Genomic DNA, 20472 nt, shown 5'->3' on the forward strand with positions numbered 1-20472 from the left:
GGGACTTTCGGTATGTCCTTACTTAGATATGTCTTTGGACTTAGGTAACTAATCCTGGTGAAGTGAGTTTGTGGGTTTCGAGGGCTGCTTAAAAAGTTTATGTAACAATAAAATATGTTTGTTTTTCCTTCATGTGCTTAAATGCAACCCATCACTGAGAAGAGAACCCTTAATGCTCGGAAACACACTCTCACATTTACATACTACGTTCAATTTAGTTTATCCAAAAATCCTATATTGGATGTCTTTGGACTGTGTGAGGAACCAGATCTACTGAAGAATAATAGATTAGACTAGATAGACTTTAGACATCAAAAGCTAATAAACACACAGAATTAGAAAAGTCCCTGTTATTTCATGAAACTAAGTGATATTTCTGAACTCAGTGTCATCAAAATAGGCCTAATATTTGGATCGAATTTCATAAATGTATTTATATGTTTTGTGTTGAAATATTAAAAGCATTATACAGTTAAAAGTACTACTGTATGGTCCATACAACATATGAACATATAACATATTGTATAAGTCTGTTTTATTTTTAAATTAATTAATTTATTCACAATGGCTTCTTTTTAGTTTGACAAATTTATTATAAAAATCACAGTAGATGTTTTTTTTAGTTTTATAATTTATTTTACAGCTTTCATTTAATCCAATTCTGACACCATCTTTGACCTATATATAACAAATGACGTATAGCCAATATTTAACATATCTTCTATCCCCAACCTATTTGCACAATGTGGGCCAGGTGTAGCAGCAAATTTGCCTGAACACGCATTTACTAACCCAGGGAACTAGAAAAACCTGCCAAGTCATTGCTTTTTGCTATTATTTATGTAAGATGTTCCTAAAGCATAGCGAGGGACCTGGGAAGCCATTAGAAGCTTATAGCACAATTAAGCAGCACAGAAGTGGACGCAGGTATTGCCCTAGTGACTGATGTAACCTGGAAACTGGTTTCCCTTGGGCGGATCCAGAACACCCGTGAGACGAGCTGCCATTCGACACCTGTCGCTTTTGTTTTGTTTGCAAGACTCAGGAACAAGGTAGCCGGGAGGGCAAGAATAGATGCGTCACTAGTCTCTTGTTTCAGCTATCACTGAACTATGAGAAGAGCGAACGAAGAGAGGCGAGAGATACTTAACGAAGAGTGATGAGGCCAATAATTTGCTGATGTTGGAAACTGAGGAGATGAGACTGCCGCTAACAATACTGCAGCACTAGAGATTTAGACACACACCTACACACACCCACATGCAATTGCACAGGCAAAGAAATGATGCAAAATGATGATCTGCTGAGGATACGGCGGTAAATTTCTGTTCGGCTTTTAAAAGGATTTCTAGTGCTGATAGAAGAAGGATCCCGTTTGGATTGAGGGACTCTGTGATAAATGAACATGAAGACTGGAAAGAAATCATTCATAGGTAGGATCTTTTTTTACTTTTACTTTGATTTAAGTTTGTAAATTTTCGGACACTTAATTTTACAGTGTCTTTGTTACGAGTACTAACTTCCAAACTTATTCCATGAATGCTGTTCATATTGTTAGTTACTAATTATTTACATTGTAATTACAATGTAGTAACTAAAATATAGGGTAGAACTTAATTTTACAGTCCTGATTGGCATGTTAATAGTGTGTACTATAGTAATCATAGCCATTACACACTGTAAAAATTGCTGGGTTCCACACAATTCCTTCATGTTTTCCCAACTCAAATCGATTAAGTTAACGTAATATTTATTTTATTTATTTATTTTATTTTTTTACAAATTTAGTAGATTGAAGATAAAACAATTAAGTTGTCCCCCTAAAAATTCAAGAACAACACTGTAAAAAATGCTGGGTTCCACACAATAACGTCATGTTTTTTTCATCACAAATCCATTGTTAACGTAATCCTATTTACAAATTTAAATGGATTGAGCATCAAACAATTAAGTTGTCCCAAAAAACACACTAAAAATTGTTGTTTCAACTCATTTGAAATACATAGTTTCAATAAGTAACAAATGTCCTTTTTTAAGTGTATGATTATTCAGCTCATTTAAAAAAAAGTAGTTTAAATAGGCAGCAAAATCATTTATTTGAGTGCATAAAATGGGTAGTAACTAAGTACTATCCCTAAATCTACCCCCGGGTTCCACACAATTGATTTATGTTGGGACAACATGAAGGAATTGCGTTAACTTATTAGTATTCACAAACGTAAGTGGACTGAACATGAAATAATGAAGTTGTTCCCTGCAAAAAATGTAAGAATTTTGTTGTTTTAGCTCATTTTAAATAAGTAGTTTGAACAAGCATTAAACATAATATTTTAGGGGTAGGTTTTCCATTTATGTTCCCCAATTTTACTTTATTGTTGAAGTGTATTAGACAACACAAACTTACATTAAGACATTCTTTTACACTATTGTCTACATTTGCTAGTATGAGGTTGTTTGTTACTGTAATCAAATGTAATGGGTCTGAACTAAAATGAACAAACAATAAATGTTTGCTCATTGTTGCTTGTTGTTAATGAATGTTAGTTAGTTGATTCATGTTAACAGCCGGACCTTAATGTACAGTGAGACTATTTAACTTTAGCTTTTACTTTTAGTTTACCACATGCGCTGACCTATCAAGTTTCATTTTTGTGTGTTCTATCTTCTATCTTCATTTTTCTGTAAAAAAAATAATAATCAATGACAAAATATATATATAGCACTACTCTGAAAGCATTTTGCCATTTATCTTTTTTCACTACATTTAGCAAGTCTTCATAAAAGCATCAGAATTCAATAATTAATCCAAGCTAATCACATAACAAACTTTAATTTGTATCGAAGAACTTGCAAATCAGACAAAATGACAAAGATACAAATTCACGTAGGCTACTTAAAGTCTGCATGAAATCAAAATTTGCTCTGTTTATTTTGCTAGCACACATTGTTGGTCTTAATGAGAATAATTAATCCACGCAAGCTAATCCACTGACAAAAACTGTTTGTTCTGATAATCTTTAATCAAAAGTCGTCTCTGATGACATCAGCTTCGCGACTTGGGTAGTCATGTCCTTTAATCATTGCTTTGCTGCATGTGAAAGATGAGAGGAGGTGTGCAAAATTAAAACCCCGCCCTCCACTCAATATTCAGTTTCAGCAGGAAATACATCATACAAAATAAAAGTCTGCAGCAACTTCTGGTTCTTTAACAGCTTAAAAAAAGGAAAATAGCTACAATCCTATAAAACATTGCAAATTAAAACTGAACAAAATGTCAAATAAATTTAAAAGTACATGTGTAAAATTGTACACAATATAAATCCATACATTAATTTGTATTATATTTACATTTTTTAATACAACTCTGGTTGGTGAAATTTCCCATACAGCAATGGGCACTGTAGGGTTCCGCATGAATTCGCTAACTACTTCTGTTGTTACTGCTCCTTCAACAGACATTTAATTGACTATAAGACTTTATAAGTCTATAAAACTATAATAACTTTGCTAGTACATGTCGACTTACACAAAATCTAACCCCAACCCCAGCCTTAACAGTCAACTTACAATCTAATGAGAATCAGTTGGCATGTACATGCAATGTAACTTAAATTTAACAAACAGACCATCAAAATAAACTGTGATCATTTTAAAATGAAATGTGTGGGAAAAGATGGTTTCAACAAAATGTATGCAATTGATTAAGAAACAACATGTTTGTCTCTAAAGCTTAATTGGTTATTGTCAAAATCAAAGAAAATAAAATTTGACTTCCACAACCTGGCTGTGTTTTGTTGTGTCTTACTTTGAACTGCACCTTAAAAGCTGTCAAACATTAGTATATCATTGTCCCATTTAGTAAATAAATCATTGATTTACAAAAATATAGACACTCGTAGACATAGAGAGTCAGTAATGTTTATGAAAAACAAACAATTCATTAAAAAAAATACTGAAAATGAACTTGATCTTGAGAACTTGACAAAATTATTATGCTGTTTGGTACAATACACAAACAAATCTCTAAGTCTTTGTGAATTGGAAGATATCTGTCAATATTCTGTATTAAAATATATTATTTCAGATGCATCTTGTCATCTTGCTCTTGTGTTGACAGTTTCAAAATGGAAGATGGCTTATATATATCAACCCATAGATACAGACACTAATGAGGGATCTGTGTACATGTTTCTATGGTTATAGATCATCCTAAATCCTAAATCATGAACCAAAAAATCAAAAAGAGAGTCCATTTATGAGGGGAACAAACCTTGTAGTTTTTGTCAAAAAAATTACCAAAAGCAACACATTTTTATCTGCGGATTAGCTTGCATGGATAATTTTTTTTCCCACAAAACTACAAATTAATCAGTCATTTTATTTTAAGCAGACATTGTGCATGTAGAACAAACACATTCATTACAAATGTGTACAAAACTAAAAATACACATCTTATTTTCTGTATACCCCATATGAGTTCCTTCTTTTTAACCTGAAAACTATTTAGCAAAAAGGAAACAGTTTAAATTATTAACATGACACATATTGTCCTCTGCAGATCAGCTTTTCCAGCCGCATCCATTTATTCATCCATCACACCAGACATAATCCACTTTAGTCGGATCCAGTTGTCTAGGCTTTGATCTCACCGGCTCACTGTTTGTTTCATCTGTCACCTGAGTGAACAAGACACTCTCTTTCACTTTTACATTCACCTTAAATGCTAAACACGCACAGGCCTACTTGGGTATATTCCAAAGAACAGGTTGGATTGCTTGCCTTGTTAAATATCCTGTTTCGCTTGAAAACAGGGATACATTGTTACATTAGAAGGCAAACTGGTTATGCTTTCAGTGAATTTTCTGTGGGAATTCTTTGTTATAGCAGAGGCTCAATTAGGAGTATATAATGGTTATAATGGTTATAATGTTTAGTCGTTTTTTTCGGAGGAGAAAAGCTTAAACATGTTTCAAAATTAATTGTTTTGATTTAATTAAACAAGGGAACAAATTAATGTTGCAGAAATAAATTACTCATTTTAATTTTAATGTATTTGTCCCCATATTGTGTGATACTTGATCAGTCCAGTCCAAATAACCCTAAATAAACCACAAATGATCTTAAATACTCATTTCCTGCTTTTACTGAAAATTGCTTTTGGCAAACATTCAAAACTTAGGGTTTTTGCTTTAGGAATGTATCTCAGGTGCAGCAGGTTTATCTGAAAGAATGCATAATGCAGAGATAAGGTGCCGCTTTTGTTATGTGGTGTCCATTTCTTGTCCTACCTTAACTTAATTTGTTTCTATAAGCTACAGATTATGCGGATTCCTAAATAAAAGCGTTGATTAATATTCTCGTCACTCTGAAACACTGTCGGTAAATGTGTTATTAATGAATGTTACTCCTGTAAATCATAATTTACAATAATTAAATCTGAATCAATTGAAGTAATTATTACAGGAAAAGCTTAAGTAACCTGTAAAATATAGCATTTTACGTCATTATTTTATAATATTGTACACATTGTAAATATGTGTGCCTTAATGAAGCTCAAGAGTCAATAATTACAACATAGTGAAACAAAACAAAGTACCAAAACACAATTTCTGCGCAAAATTTAGTATGAAAAAATAAATAAATAAATAAATAAATAAGTAAGTAATTAAATAAATAAATAAATCCGCAATTGGATGTGGATTGATTGGATTACGTATACAGGTGACAAATATAAATTAATTTAATAAAGACTTTTTAACATTTAAACTTTCTTTACTTTAAAGATAAAGGTCTCTCAAATAATATGTCTATTAAAATAAATTATATGGTATACACAAGTCGACCAATTATCTAATAGTATAAAGATTTTACTATGTGAAATTATACAAATTAAAGACATTTACTTAATAAAATGACAGGCTCAATAATCTGCATAAATCTGATCAGATTTGTACAAATGCAGATTCCATGGACCTATTCAAAAGCCACAGAGCAGTTCAATCATTTCATTCATTCAATACTCATGCGTCATGGTTTGTGCCTCTGTGAAAGTATGCAGAGCATGAAAAAAATATAAGGGAATGGTTTCGATGAAACGCAAGTTGTCACAAGGTCACAACATACATACATACATACATACATATTAATTTCTACATGTATATATACAGTCAGAATTATTAGCCCCTCTTAAATGTATTACTTTAAAAAAAATCTAAATAATGTTAAACAGAGCAAAGAAATTTCCACAGTACAGTATGTCTGATAATAATTTTTTTTCTTTTGGAGAAAGTCTTTTTTGTTTTATTTCAACTAGAATAAAAAAGCAGATTTTATTTTTTTTTTTAAATGAGGTCATAATTATTAGCCCCTCTTTTTAGCTTTTTCGATAGTCTACAGAACAAACCATATTATACAATATATATACAATAACTTGCCTAATAAACAATAACTTGTCTAATATTCAATAACTTGCTATACAATAACTTGCCTAATTACCATAACCTGACAAGCTAACTTAATTAACCTAGTTAAGCCTTTAAATTGCTCTTTAAGCTGAATGCTAGTGTCTTAAAAACATCTCTCCGTTAAATAGAATATATATATATATATATATATATATATATATATATATATATATATATATATATATATATATATATATATATATAACCCTGTTTTTGCTGCTAAATTTTTTGCAAATCATACTAACATTATATAACAGTCAAGTCAATAATAATGAGTGTATTTAGCTACAAGAGTTTAGAAATTGATACAATTTAAAGAACATCCACCTGCAGAGACTCCATACCCATTGCACAGCTCCTAGCTTTTACAACATAGACAACATTACTCGTGAAAAATGAGGAGAATAGTTTCAATTTGATCTGAATCTTTGCCTTATGCTGTTGTTAATTATTTTTCTTTTAAATGTACATTAACAAAGAAGACTTTGTTAATGTCTGGTTTCAATGCTGCACCAACAACTCCTGACATACTGTAAAAAATTCTGGTTGCTCTCTTTACATAACATTGTTTGTTTAGAATGCAGCACTGCAAAGATTAATGATAGAATTCACTGTGACTTAGTGGAGTAAAATAACCCAAGCTTATAAAAAAACAATTTGTACAAAATCTAGGAAACAGCTGCGGATACGTACATCAATTAACAATAATTAATAATTTTACAGTACTGTGATGGTTGGATTTAGAGTAAAATAGATAAAAGATAGATAAAATAGAAAAAATAAAATTTATTGGGTCATTTAATAAATAACATAGATAATATTTAGCACAACTACTGTTAGGTTTAGGTTTGGCGTAGGGGTAGGCATCAATAAAAAACAAATAAATGGGAAATGTAATAAATAACATCAATAATTTTGGCGATGCGGTGGCGCAGTGGGTAGCACGGTTGCCTCACAGCAAGAAGGTCACTGGTTCGAGCCTCGGATGAGTCAGTTGGTTTCTGTGTGGAGTTTGCATGTTTTCCCTGTGTTCGCGTTTCCTCCGCGTGCTCCAGTTTCCCCCACAAGTCCAAAGACATGTGGTACAGGTGAATTGGGAAAGCTAAATTGTCCGTAGTGTATGAGTGTGTATGGGTTTCTGAGTGTGGGTTGCGGCTGGAAGGGCATCCACTGCGTAAAATATGCGCTGGAAAGAAAAGAGAATGAATGAATAAATATTTCTCGTTAACTTCTGGCCACAACCATTTCTGTTCTAGCAACAACCAATTTACTGCCGTCAGTTAACAGTATGTTCTGTTCCTTTTATGGAATAAAGTCTATAAGTTAGCAAAATATATAACACTGTTCTAGTATTTTATGGATATTTTAATAATAAAAAATCATACATATATTGTGCTTTTACAATGCCCCTAATTATTATTGACTGTTTGGGTTTTGAATTGGTTTTAATTAATTAACTCTCTGAAATACTATTATTTTAAAATAACAAACAAAAGAACAACCTCAAAAACAGAAATAAAGAAAGCTGTGAGAGAGTAAATACATAAAACGCAGAATTGTGATATAAGTTATCAAGACTATGCATCCAACAAGGCTAATGGCAGCTAGAAGGAAAGCGAGGTGATTTACATGAGTGTGTGGGCATTGTGGGAGGCTGGCGCTTGATACATCATGGCGATCCGGAAAGGCAATCGTCCCTGAGCGGTGAGAGGAGGTGCAAGAGCTGAGACTGAACTCCTTTTCTCTTCAGATGATTCACTTCCTGCCCACCAGACGCTTTCTAACAGAATGGCACTCGTCCTTTTATGCAAATGCATACACTCTCGGTTCGAGCGGCAAGTATAGTAACAGGAAATAAATAGTAATAATTGGATCTGTGACAACTGTGACAGAATGACTCATTCAGAGGTCCTTCGGTGAGCGGCGGAAAGACCACCTGTACGCTTGGCATATGAGATACTGTTACAGTAACACGGTTATGTGGAAACAAATGCAGGTTATGAAACAGAGGGAATCAAATACAGCTGTTTTATTTCATGTATTGAAACATAAAGACAGGAATCAACATCTGTTATACAAATGTAAAGATAATATACAGGACAAAGGGAAAGACCCAACCTTATGGCATAAATATATGGATAAATGAGGAACCAGACCAGATACAAAAGGAACTAAACAAAGACAAAACAAGAGTCTACAAACAAAAAATATTACAATATATTTTAAAGGGGACCTATTATGCAAAAAATCCCTTTTATAAGGGCTTTAAATGCAGTTGTGTGGCAACACTCAACATTTTCTATTATTTTTAAAATCACACTTCAAAAAAACAGTCTGCAGAAACATTTTGATTGACTTTCTACCTTTGTACATGTCATCAGAGAGGGAAAGCCCTACCCATTAGTAACAATCTCTCCCTCATTGGCATAGGACAGGGATCACCAAACTTGTTCCTGGAGTGCTGACCAGGTTTCTTCTGCTGTCTTTTGAAACAAGCACAATCTCAATTATATTTAAAATGACAGTCACCAAAATGGCTCAATTAAGACTCAGTTTGAAAATTCTTGTACACAGAGACTTATTTTATATCTTGTAAAAAGAGGCATACTGGGTCCCCTTTAAGTGCAAATCTCACATAGTATTTTAAGTGTTTTTTAACTCATGTCCGGACCTGTGTATTTTTGTTTAAAACTTAATATTTTGGGAAAATGCTAAATGGAAACGCCAAGATGTGCAAACATTTTTAAAATGTGTTTAAAAACCTTACAACTGAGAGGGATAAACTTTTTATCTGACAAGAAAAAATGTGCATAACCTAAAATAGAAATATGTTTACAGAAAAAAACTGCTCTATAAGGATCAAGAAAAAAGTCATGTGATTTTGTTTTTACAAATCAGGTGATAAAAATACCTTAGCCAAAGTCCGTCATCTAAGTGGTTCGTCATTAAAGTGTACTCCTAAAGAAGTCTTGTGCCTCCAAAAGCCACAGTGCGTTCATTGTGTTTTCTTTTTTGAGGAGCAAGTAATTTGCACATAGTAACGTCTCCTACAGCGGCAAATTCCTTTTTTTTCCTTTTTTTTTATATTTGTAGCCAGTTTATCAGGAAGTGACAGTTTTGTTCTCAACAGATTGAAACATTGCTTGCAAATGTTTTATGTGGCATTACAGCTTTGCGCATAAGTTTAACTTTTTTACAAATTTAATACATCTAAAAATGTTAAAATAGTAGAATATAATGTACAGCGGTTGTTTTGGATGCTCTCTGTTTTGATAGCATTGTTAAAGACTAATGTCAGATTGTACATGCCCTAGATTGCTTTTGAGAGGACATAGAATGTTTAATCAGAGCTGTTGTTTTGGCATGTCTCCCAGTTTATATTCTTGCTTGTTTTTGAAACATCATAATCCTGCGTTATTTGCAGGAACAACTCCACCTCACACTGTTGGTCCTTTTAAAAAATAAAAATAAAAAAACATTAAAAGAAAAAATGGAAATGTCTGCTGTAAATTGATTCAAAGGATCTTACATCTTCATGAATAAATGCTAAGAAAGGGTTTTTCAGGTCGGAAAGCCAACTTTAGAAAAGAAACTGAAATCGCTTAGGATGTTTCATGTTTTTTGGCATTTTCAAATGTATCCAGATTCGTGTACAAGCCTAAGTGTCATTTTAGTAAGCTTATGGTTTTGACTGTCATGAATGAATGAATGAATTAATTAATTAATTAATTAAATAAATAGACATCATCAATGTTAAGTAAACAGTATTTTACTCATCATAGAATAAGTAAAAAATAATTAAATGTATAAAACATATAAATAAATCTGATATATATATATAAATATAGAAATGCATAACTGCTAAGCTAAAATGAAAAAAAAAATGATCTGATTATGACTGGAAAGTAATCCCTCATACAGTAGAAACTGATAAGCACCACTATCCGGTATTCCACTGAACTAGATGACCTTACACTTAACAACTTCCACATCATTTCTGTCATTTGAAACCTGCAGCTCCAGCTGATTTACGTCTTAACTCTTCCACGATTCCTCTTAACTCTGATCTGTTTGGTTAGAGACTGTACAAAGCATGTAAATCTTAATGTCATGCCCACAGATTCTGCTTGTGCACTTTGGGAAGACTCCTCATCTACAGAAATAACTAGTGATAAATGGTGGCATTGGCAGGGCTATTTTAAAACTATTAACCTCTATGTGTAAAAAGAAAGAATAACAGATTAATTATGCATGTGTGGACCAGATTTACAGATAGATCGGGTTATGCATTCTAGAAGAAATATGAAATAGTACTGCAAAAGTGAAAATGCAAGTGATGATGACTGGTTTTTATATTCTGTATTGTGTGAGTGCGTGTGCACAATGGCCCCTCTCATCGCAGTTCTTCCAACATACCAATTCTATAACTGAGAAAGAGGCAATGCTGCATTATGACACACTTATATAATTTACAGGGTCAGTGGACCACATCTGGAGAACAGGCTGAAATAAATGATGTGGCTCAGAGTACATTTACGTAAATGTCACTGCCTTCCACAAACCCTTGACCTGGTCAGATTTATTCACAGAAGAGAATCTAGCAAAACAGATTTACCAGATTACCAATCTTGCCCAGATTAATAACATGCGTCATCGTCATCTGCATGCTGCTGATTTATTTATTTTTTTGCACATCTGTTCAACCATTCCATCAGCAGGAACATTAATCTCGCGTGCACAGTCATTTTCCCAAACACATTTCTCATTTTTCACCATTTCACGCGTTCCTCATCATTACTGATTGGGATTACGAGTTAATCTGTTTCGCTATGATGAGATTATGAGCCAGCTGTGTAGTAATTTTCCATTGATAGAAAGCGGCCGAGCGTTTAATCTAACCTGACTTGAATGGACGCGCTTCCGTTGCATCGCCCTCTATCGGCCGAAGCGTAGGATCTCGGGATTCCGTGACATCACATTTGGCAAGTCTCCTCAGTTACTCAAGTGATGTCAGAGCCTCGCCTCCACAACCACGTGTTCCGTATAAAAGTACCAGTCCAGCGCTGGAGGTGGAAGACAGTAGCGCTGACCACCCGACAGCCTGGCATCTCAGTCCAGTAGTGCGCTTCAACAAGCGGTTTAGAACGGGAGATCAGCGCGCTCTGAAGGAATACACTCCTCCTGTGGATTTATACTTCTTAAATAAGTGATGGCAGTTACTCAGGCTGGATGTGATTTGACATACTGCAAGATGAGAGGAATCGTGTCTGTTCTTGCCGGTATGTCTCTACAGATTGCGATTATTTGGTTATGCGTTTGGGAAAAGAATGCAATATTTTAGAAATGTAACGAGAGAAATGTCTATAAAGGAGTGGTTGTTTTTTTTTTTTTTTTTTTTTTTTTTTTGAGTGTGTATAAATTTTTAGTCTTTTTTGTGCATTTTATTGTATTATTATGATGATGACGATTATGATGATTAAATTTAAAAGATATTATTCTATGATTAGCCTATTTAGCTAGTCGAATTTTAATAATAACAATAATAATGTGTTTTATTAATTATAAATATTACTTTTTTATTTGGTTTGTTTGATTTTAGTGTAATGTTTCAATAACTGGTCGGTGAGAGAGATTGAAATGATCAATTGTCGTTTTTGATATACAGCGGTTCTTTGTAGAGCCATAATGAGCACTGCGGTCTGTTGTGTAACACTGACACTGTTCTTTACATCAACCAACCTTCACGCGCACGCTAAATCACAACATGTATTAAAAACACGATTTCCGGCAAAGACGCAACGTTCAAATGTTTATTTTGTCGATAACCTTCAGGGTTTTGAAGGGTTTCCCCTCTCATATGGTAGATGTATTCAGTTCAAACGCAAGGTGTTAGTGACGTCAGCTGTGGATTTCCTTCTGACGTAAATGTTTTTTTTTCTTTCCATTTTAGCTTTTATTAAAGAAAGGAAGATGGGCTTGAACGACTTCATCCAAAGGCTTGTCTCCAACCCTCCCATCTGTCAACAGTAAGTATATAATATTTCATAATACACACATGGTGAAATGCAATTGTGTGATCTGAAAAATTCTCATTAGAGTTTCATTAGAATTAGAGTAAATTACATGCATTAAGAAAGCAGTTTAGTTCATTTCAAGCATTCATTCACCAAGGCAGCAGTGTGGCCTGTTGTTTATTTATATACACCTTCATTGAGGTGACTGTACTAGAGGATGTAATCCCATCATCTGAGTTTGGCTGTACATTCCGATGGCTAATTGTATAGGTTAATCTGTACCGGCAAGATAAAGCCAAGCACCAGAATAGTGCTCCACGAAAAGCAGCTGTTTGGGCCGCCTCTTGGCTGCAGTAAGCACCTTTGAGAAAATCCTTAATGTCCCCTAGACTAGGATAAGGGACTAATTCAATTAAGCTTGGCCCATTAGAGTCATTCAGGTCGGACTAATGGAAAAATTCTCACAGCGTCACCCTCCATATGCTCCACTTGTGTTGGAAGATTCTAGTGTTTTTCTGAATGAATTGACAGTATGAAGTGTTTCATGGTTGCAAACTATTTCAAAAGTGTATAATAGATTTGATATTTAGTTTGCTAGTGTTATATAATTGAATAGCCATGCACTGATGTAAGGTCAAAAACTCAGAAATTTTGATTTCACAACAAATGGCCCCTCAAAAACTTATAACAATACTGCCATCTATCTGCCTGCAAAGCTATTACAGAAAATAATACTTTTAAGGAATGTTCTGGATTACATAATTGTTAAAGGGATAGTTCAGCCAAAAAATGAGAATATTACTCTCCGTCAAGTAGTTCCAACTTGCATACATGTTTTTCCAAAAGACATGCTAGTAACCACACAAATGCTGGTCCCACTTCCATATTACAGGGAAAAACACTATCAAAGACATTGGGGAAACCTGTTAGTTACTCACAATCTTCAAAATGACCACATAGATTTTCTGCATAACTGACAATGCGGAATTGTTTTCTTTTTCTTTTTCTTAGTGCTGATGTTGGTTCCTTTCTAAAAATTGATGAGAACCAGAATGAGGAACTGGATGAGAATCTTCTGTGTTTGACCCATCCTAGGAGCTCTTTGGCTGAGGAGACTCAGTACGTTCATTTTTTTCTTCCCTCCTTTGATTTTCAAGCTTTTGTTTGTTATTTTGGATTTCAGCCATTAAGGCCGCTTGGTGTTTACATTACTAATGTTATTTAATTTCCTTAACAGGATCAAACCCTCAGATTTTGACTACTTAAAGATCATCGGCAAGGGGAGCTTTGGGAAGGTGTGTATAAGTATTATTCTTACAGTGAAGATGTCAACATTCAATGTTATAATCAAGAGTGCTAATGGCATCTTATGCCACAGGTTCTGCTTGCGCGGCACAAGGAAAACGAACTCTACTATGCTGTGAAGGTGCTTCAGAAGAAAATCATTATGAAAAAGAAAGAGGTAAGAGCTAATGCAATGCTCACATTGATGTGGAAACATTTTCTGACAAATATTATAACATTCAAACTCAAAACTGTTTTTCAGCAAAAGCATATCATGGCAGAAAGGAGTGTACTAATGAAAAATATCAAACATCCATTCCTGGTGGGTCTGCACTACTCTTTCCAAACCACAGACAAACTGTATTTCGTGCTAGACTACGTCAATGGAGGCGAGGTTAGTATACAATCCATTCACACTCTTAAATAGCCCAAAAGAGATCACTCCCACCTCTGACTGCATTCATGAACTCATGATATGTTTATCTCCAACAGCTGTTTTACCACCTCCAGCGTGAGAGAGTGTTTTTGGAGCCCAGAGCGAGGTTTTATGCTGCTGAAATCGCTAGTGCACTTGGTTACCTCCACTCACTGCACATAGTTTACAGGTATGTGATTGCCAGCAGTGACCCCTAGTGGAGAAGTTGTTGAAGTGCACCCTCATTTTGGTTTATTATGAATTGTAACCATGATTTCTATCTTTATCACAGAGACTTGAAGCCAGAGAACATCCTCTTGGACTCTCAGGGCCACATTGTGCTGACAGATTTCGGTCTATGCAAAGAGGGACTGGATCCCAACGGCACAACCACAACATTTTGTGGAACTCCTGAGGTAAGCCATTCCCATTCATGAAAAACACTTATAGACTGAAGTTGATTGTGCTGAATGTGCCCTGCTAGTGAGCTACTAATAAAAAGGCAACTTCAAAGTCCCTTTACACTTTAATGTTTATTTTCTTATTATTTTAATAATGTAGTTTGAAAGTACTTTTAATTATATTTATCTAATTTATTTAATGATCTTTTATTGTGCTTGATTATAATTTTTAATCTTAAAATTGAAACTCATAATAATGTATAGTCACTAAATATGTTACTATATATAATATTTCAGTTTTTCAGTGTTTTTGAAATCTCTTCCTCATTTTTTTCCACAGTACCTAGCACCCGAAGTACTCCAGAAACAGGCCTATGATCGTACAGTAGACTGGTGGTGTCTGGGATCAGTACTGTTTGAGATGCTGTATGGACTGGTGAGTAGACTTATACGTCTTTTGCCAGAACAGTGATAACATCAGCTATAGCAAAGTGTGAATTCATGTGAATTAATCACTGTGTCTATGTTTTTTTAGCCTCCATTCTACAGTCGCAACACAGCCGAGATGTACAACAACATTCTACACAAGCCTCTTGTTCTGAAGCCTAATGTGTCCAATGCTGGCCGTGACCTGCTAGAGGGCTTGCTGCACAAAGACCGTACCAAGAGACTGGGGTCCAAGGATGATTTTGTAAGTGGAACATCACAGCAGTGCCACCTCTATATGGTTTGCTTCACTGAGACTGAGATTCTAATACAAAGTTTTGTTTATTTGTAGTTGGAATTGAAGTTTCACAGCTTCTTCTCTCCCATCAACTGGGACGATCTCATGGCCAAAAGGATTGTGCCTCCATTCATTCCTACAGTGGTAAGTTAACATTTGACATTGTTGAATACTTGATTATTATTGTAAATCAAGTGTATTAATCACTATTACTTTTAAAATTACTATATTTTAATTGCAAATTTTACAAATGTGTTTTAAATGAATGAACAACAAACTAGAACAGGAATGAGATTAAGGCAAGGCGTAACAGACAAATGTAAATAATACCACATATCCCCATAATAATACATTTCTTAGTTAATTTATCAGTTTTTTTACAGTCATAGCATACTGTTTTACTATATTGTTTATTTTCATGTAATTCAAATGATATGCTTAAATACGCAAACTTGGATTTATGGAAGTGTCATTTCATTAATTTACCAGATTCCAACTTCTTTCAACTTCATTTTGTCTTTCTGAAAAATATTTTCGATTTCTTTTTTAACTCCATAAATCATAAAATCCTGCGGGAAATAATAATTTTTGATAAGTAAAAATTATGAGATAAAAACTCAAAACTGCAAGTGGGAAACATCTACGTTTTAAGATAAAAATTGTTAGTATTTCTCTACATGTAGAGTATTCAAAACCACAGATACAAATACATAAAAACTATAAAGTTAACACTAATTTCATTTCCTCATGTCTGAAAAAATGCTAGAACAAATACCTCACAATCTCTAAATGTTTTACATGTTTTCTCTGTAGTGTCTTGCCTTAAAGTTTACTTTAGTTTAATCATTTTCAATACAATGGTAACACTGAGATTAATCGTTCTAATTGTATATGTAATAAGTGATCTTTATTTTATCTACAGACTGGTCCTACTGACCTCCGGCACTTTGATCCAGAGTTCACCCACCTTCCTGTGTCGACCTCTCTATGCAACACCGATAACCTACACGTGACCAGCAGCGTCCGAGAAGCAGCCGGAGCGTTCCCTGGTTTTTCCTACGGTCCTCCATCTGATGCCTTCCAGTAATGGCACCTTCCAAGACACCTTCCATTCCAGCATCAGTAGAAGCAATGTGACAGAAGTAGGACCACATGATGGGACACTTAGCTCTTCCAATTTATTTTCATGTACGACCTCACAGCACAAATGGACACTCGTGCATGTCTGAGATGAATGCGGAACACTGTAGGAAAGAGACTACAATAAAAACTTCCAGAAAACGTGAATTGTGTGCCAACGGATGCAGAGGACCTGAGCTCATCGAAGAAAGAGCTTAGAAGTGCCTGAGAGATTATTTGTGGGGGAAACATACAAGCAAATTTCTATAAAACAGACAATGGTTTGCCCGAGTTATGAAGATGGCACCAGCTATTGGGCGAAATGCCTTCTGTGATCGTTACATTTGATCAACTTGTCATTGAATGATGTTTTGTTTAATTGTATTTTTCATGCATCGTTGCACAGTGAAGGTGAAGGATCAAGAAAAGTACAAAATATATGGATAGTCATTAAAAAAGGGGGTTGTTATGTCATCAACCCCCATCACAGGATACACAGGCTGTCCGACTCAAATATCAATACATTTTTAGAGCATATGTTTAATATCTTCCTCCTATTGACAAATGTTAATTTAATAACTGCATTATTTATCATTTTAGTGTGGTTTGAATGAACTCTTCTAAAAACTTTGTGAACGGTAGTAAGACATTAGGTTTATATTAGAAGACAAACTAGTTTAGATAACGCAACCAAAAGGATTTTATCTGTGACTATTTGTCTGAATCAGTAGAAGACATCCTGTGTTCCTCCTAAAATGAATGTTTTGTCTTACAAGTACTTTCTTTCCTTTTCTTTTCTCCAATGCCAGCACTTTTACAAAATATGCCAGACACTGTGTTTCTTGGAAAGTCATGTTCTTTTTGTCATACAGGTAGTGAGATGGATGTATATTTTATACATTGTTGTTATCTGAAGCGACTGTTGTACACTGCAAAAACAGCATGTTGATTAGATTGTACTGAAACCATTTGCATCATGTACAGACGTTATATATATAGTAGCCCAGAAGGAACCGTGTCTTTATTTTGTTCAAATTGTGCCTGTTCAGCTAATTTATGTATGTTGTGATACATTTCCACATGTGTCTATCATTCCTGTCTGTATCATTGTGGGTTGGACAGGGATATGGAGTGCTGTGCAATAGAAATGATGACTTGGGTACGATGTGAACAATTTGTCATCATTGGGACGAATGAGCGGTATCGGCTTAATGAAGGAGAGAGGTTTGGATGCCCTCATGAAAAGCATCCCTATTTTAACTGTAATATATTTCATATCATTGGACCAATAATGTGCTATACGTCGTTCTTTAGATAACTACGAACATGGCAATATGGATAAAGTTTATTTTCTTCCATTTTCGGAAGTCATTCACATATATGGTTTTATATTTTTCCATGTATATTTATTTACATGTCACATATATTACCTCTAATGATCAGAGTGTTAAATTCATAGAATGATGAAATGTTGGACAATGATCTATATGAATGCTAATAAATATTTAATAATAAATCTGTGTGTTTTTCGGTGTACTTATTCTATTGCAAATCATTGGCTGTTTTGATATTCTGAAAATGTGTGTCATGAATTTCCTCATACATATATGAAGGCGTCATGCAACTTGATGCATGAAAATAGTAGTTAATGCATGATTTATGTGCAGCAGTGTTCTAATAAACACAAACTAAAAACACTGGAAGACACAGCAAACCAAACAGAAAGCAATCAGAACAGAAAAAGCCATTTAAACAATAAATAGTAGCTATAAATAGTGTACTAAACAAGGAGCAGATAAAGAGAATCAATGAAATACAAGGTATCTGTGACAGTGAAAGACAATGTGAATAAAAAAACATGACAACCAAAAAAAGAATACACAGAAATAAATAATATACAATTTAGTAGTCTTGTGAATAAAAAACCTTGACAACAAAAATAATATACAGAAACAATAATATACAATATAGTAGTCTGTGAAAACTAAATGTAAACCAAAAGTAAATGTGACAGTAGCAGACGTTGTTGGGTTGCTGGTCATGGAGTTCCTGTCTGTTGTGTTAATAGCATTCATTCCTTCATTTTTTTTTACCTCAGTCTCTAATTTTTTAGAGGTCGCCACGGCAGAAAGTCAATGGGAATGTCATTTTTTTTTATATATAGCACTATTAAACACAACCAAAGGTTGACCAATGTGCTGCACAATACAAATCACACAGAGAAAGATATAAAATTATAGCTAAAACAAACAATTTTCACTGATAATTATTAGAGTAAAACAAACAATTCTCACTGATAAAATGCCAAATCAAAGAGGTAAGTTTTCAACCTAGATTTAAAAACAGTCAGAGATTATACAGATCTAATACAGAGGGGCAGAGCACTCCACAAGATAGAACCAGCTACTGCGAAAGCATGATTACCCCAGCATTTCAGCGTCGACTTAGGGATACATAATAGTCTCTAGTTTGATGACCAAAGAGACTGACTAGGCTGATGTTCAGTCAACAGGTCTGACAGGTGAGGAGCCAAACAATTTAGTGATTTAAAAAACCAAGAGAAGAATTAAGGCCGAAAACTATTCCAGCATTAGTTAACACAAAGTATGCCCTACCAGCCACAACCCATTACTGGGACACATTCATACAGACACACACACAGACACACAGACACACACACACACACACACACTCACACACTCACATTCACACTACGGCTAATTTAGTTCATTCAATTCACATATACTTGGAATGTGGGGGAACCCGGAGTAAACCCATGTGAACACGGGGAGAACATGCAAACTCCACACAGAAATGCCAACTGGCCCAGCCAGAACTCGAACAGGCAACCTTCTTTCTGTGAGGTTACAGTGGTAACCACTGAGCCACCGTGCCACTGTGTAAAAGCAAAAAGACACCAAATACATTTACATTCAAAAAGAGTTTTAAAAAATTGCAATACAGTTTGTTAGTTTTTATACAGTTTGTTGAAATCATTTGTTGGAATATTCCTGTGATGACCATCAAAGATGAAGATCTATTCTCATGTAGATCCCCAGTATGATCAAGCTTACCTTTATCCACCTAGTTAGAATTGAAAATAATCCAACATCTTAATTCAGTTTACTACTGTTCACAAAATTTTATTCTTTAATTATTCTCCCAATATTGTTAAATAATTCAACCAATATAGGCAAAATACTGGAGAAGAATATTTCTCAGCAACACTCTTCAGTTTTAAGATTTTTTTTTAGGTTTCAGATCAAACACTGCATGGAAACTGCTGTTCTAAATGTGGCAAATGATTTGTTGAGGATCGTAGATTACAAGAAATGCTATTTTAGCACATCTTGATCTGGCTTATGACCCTATGGTGGATCATGTGATCTCCTTGACCGCTTAGGTCAGTGGGGTGAGAACTAGGAATTCTGGCCTTGCGTAAAGTGGTGCAAGAAAGAACAGTTGCTGTGGTGAGTTTATTTGTCCTTGTCCTCTTTGGGATTCCTCAGGGTTCTGTTCTTGACCTAGTTTTTTTAAAGAATCCTTTGTAATGGATTGGTCAAAAACACAATGCTGTACCTCATTGTAATTATTATGTATCAATATATCCCACAATATATACCTATGTGAATAACACACAGTCATATCTACTATTGTTTTAAATAATCTTGTTATATTAAAAATATATGGCTCCACATTTTCTTCAGCTTAATGAGATGACTTAAAATTTGAAGTTGCAGTTTTTAATTGGTCAGTATTTTCAGTCACTTGACTGTCGTTTATATTAATATCTTCATAGCAATGGTAGCTACAAACCTACTAGTTATAAACGTTAATTTTAAAAAAAGTGATAAGCCATACAACAATCTCTAAGATAGATTGTCTGTAAATTTGAACAAATAATTAGTTGTGTTGCTTCACTCAGAGTACTCAGCAGCAGTCAACCATGCAGTAACGTTAATAACAAAGCATTGGCGAATGGCGAGCGCCGGTCGGATTCTGCGCTGCACATGCGCGTTCCGAACTTTTAGCGACTTCCTGCCAAATAGTT

General features: G+C 34.4%; 1 protein-coding gene across 2 annotated transcripts; it reads left to right on the forward strand.

Annotated features, from left to right (window-relative positions):
- Positions 1-1081: 1081 nt before the first annotated feature.
- On the forward strand, positions 1082-17937 carry si:ch211-195b13.1. 2 transcript variants are annotated; one of them, XM_087295037.1, is made up of 12 exons: positions 1082-1433; positions 12415-12490; positions 13490-13597; positions 13716-13773; positions 13857-13940; positions 14025-14156; positions 14255-14367; positions 14470-14593; positions 14919-15014; positions 15114-15269; positions 15357-15446; positions 16225-17937. In XM_087295037.1, the coding sequence occupies exons 1-12, from the start codon at positions 1400-1402 to the stop codon at positions 16387-16389; spliced, it is 1236 nt and encodes a 411-aa protein (XP_087151163.1). In that variant the 5' UTR covers positions 1082-1399; the 3' UTR covers positions 16390-17937. The 2 variants fall into 2 exon arrangements, with proteins under 2 accessions (XP_087151163.1, NP_001070770.2); NM_001077302.2 differs by lacking the exon at positions 1082-1433 and adding an exon at positions 11536-11743.
- The last annotated feature ends 2535 nt before the right edge of the window (positions 17938-20472 follow it).

This window comes from Danio rerio, chromosome 19, assembly GCF_052040795.2.
Source record: "Danio rerio strain M-AB ecotype USA chromosome 19, GRCz13ab, whole genome shotgun sequence".
NCBI lineage: Eukaryota > Metazoa > Chordata > Actinopteri > Cypriniformes > Danionidae > Danio > Danio rerio.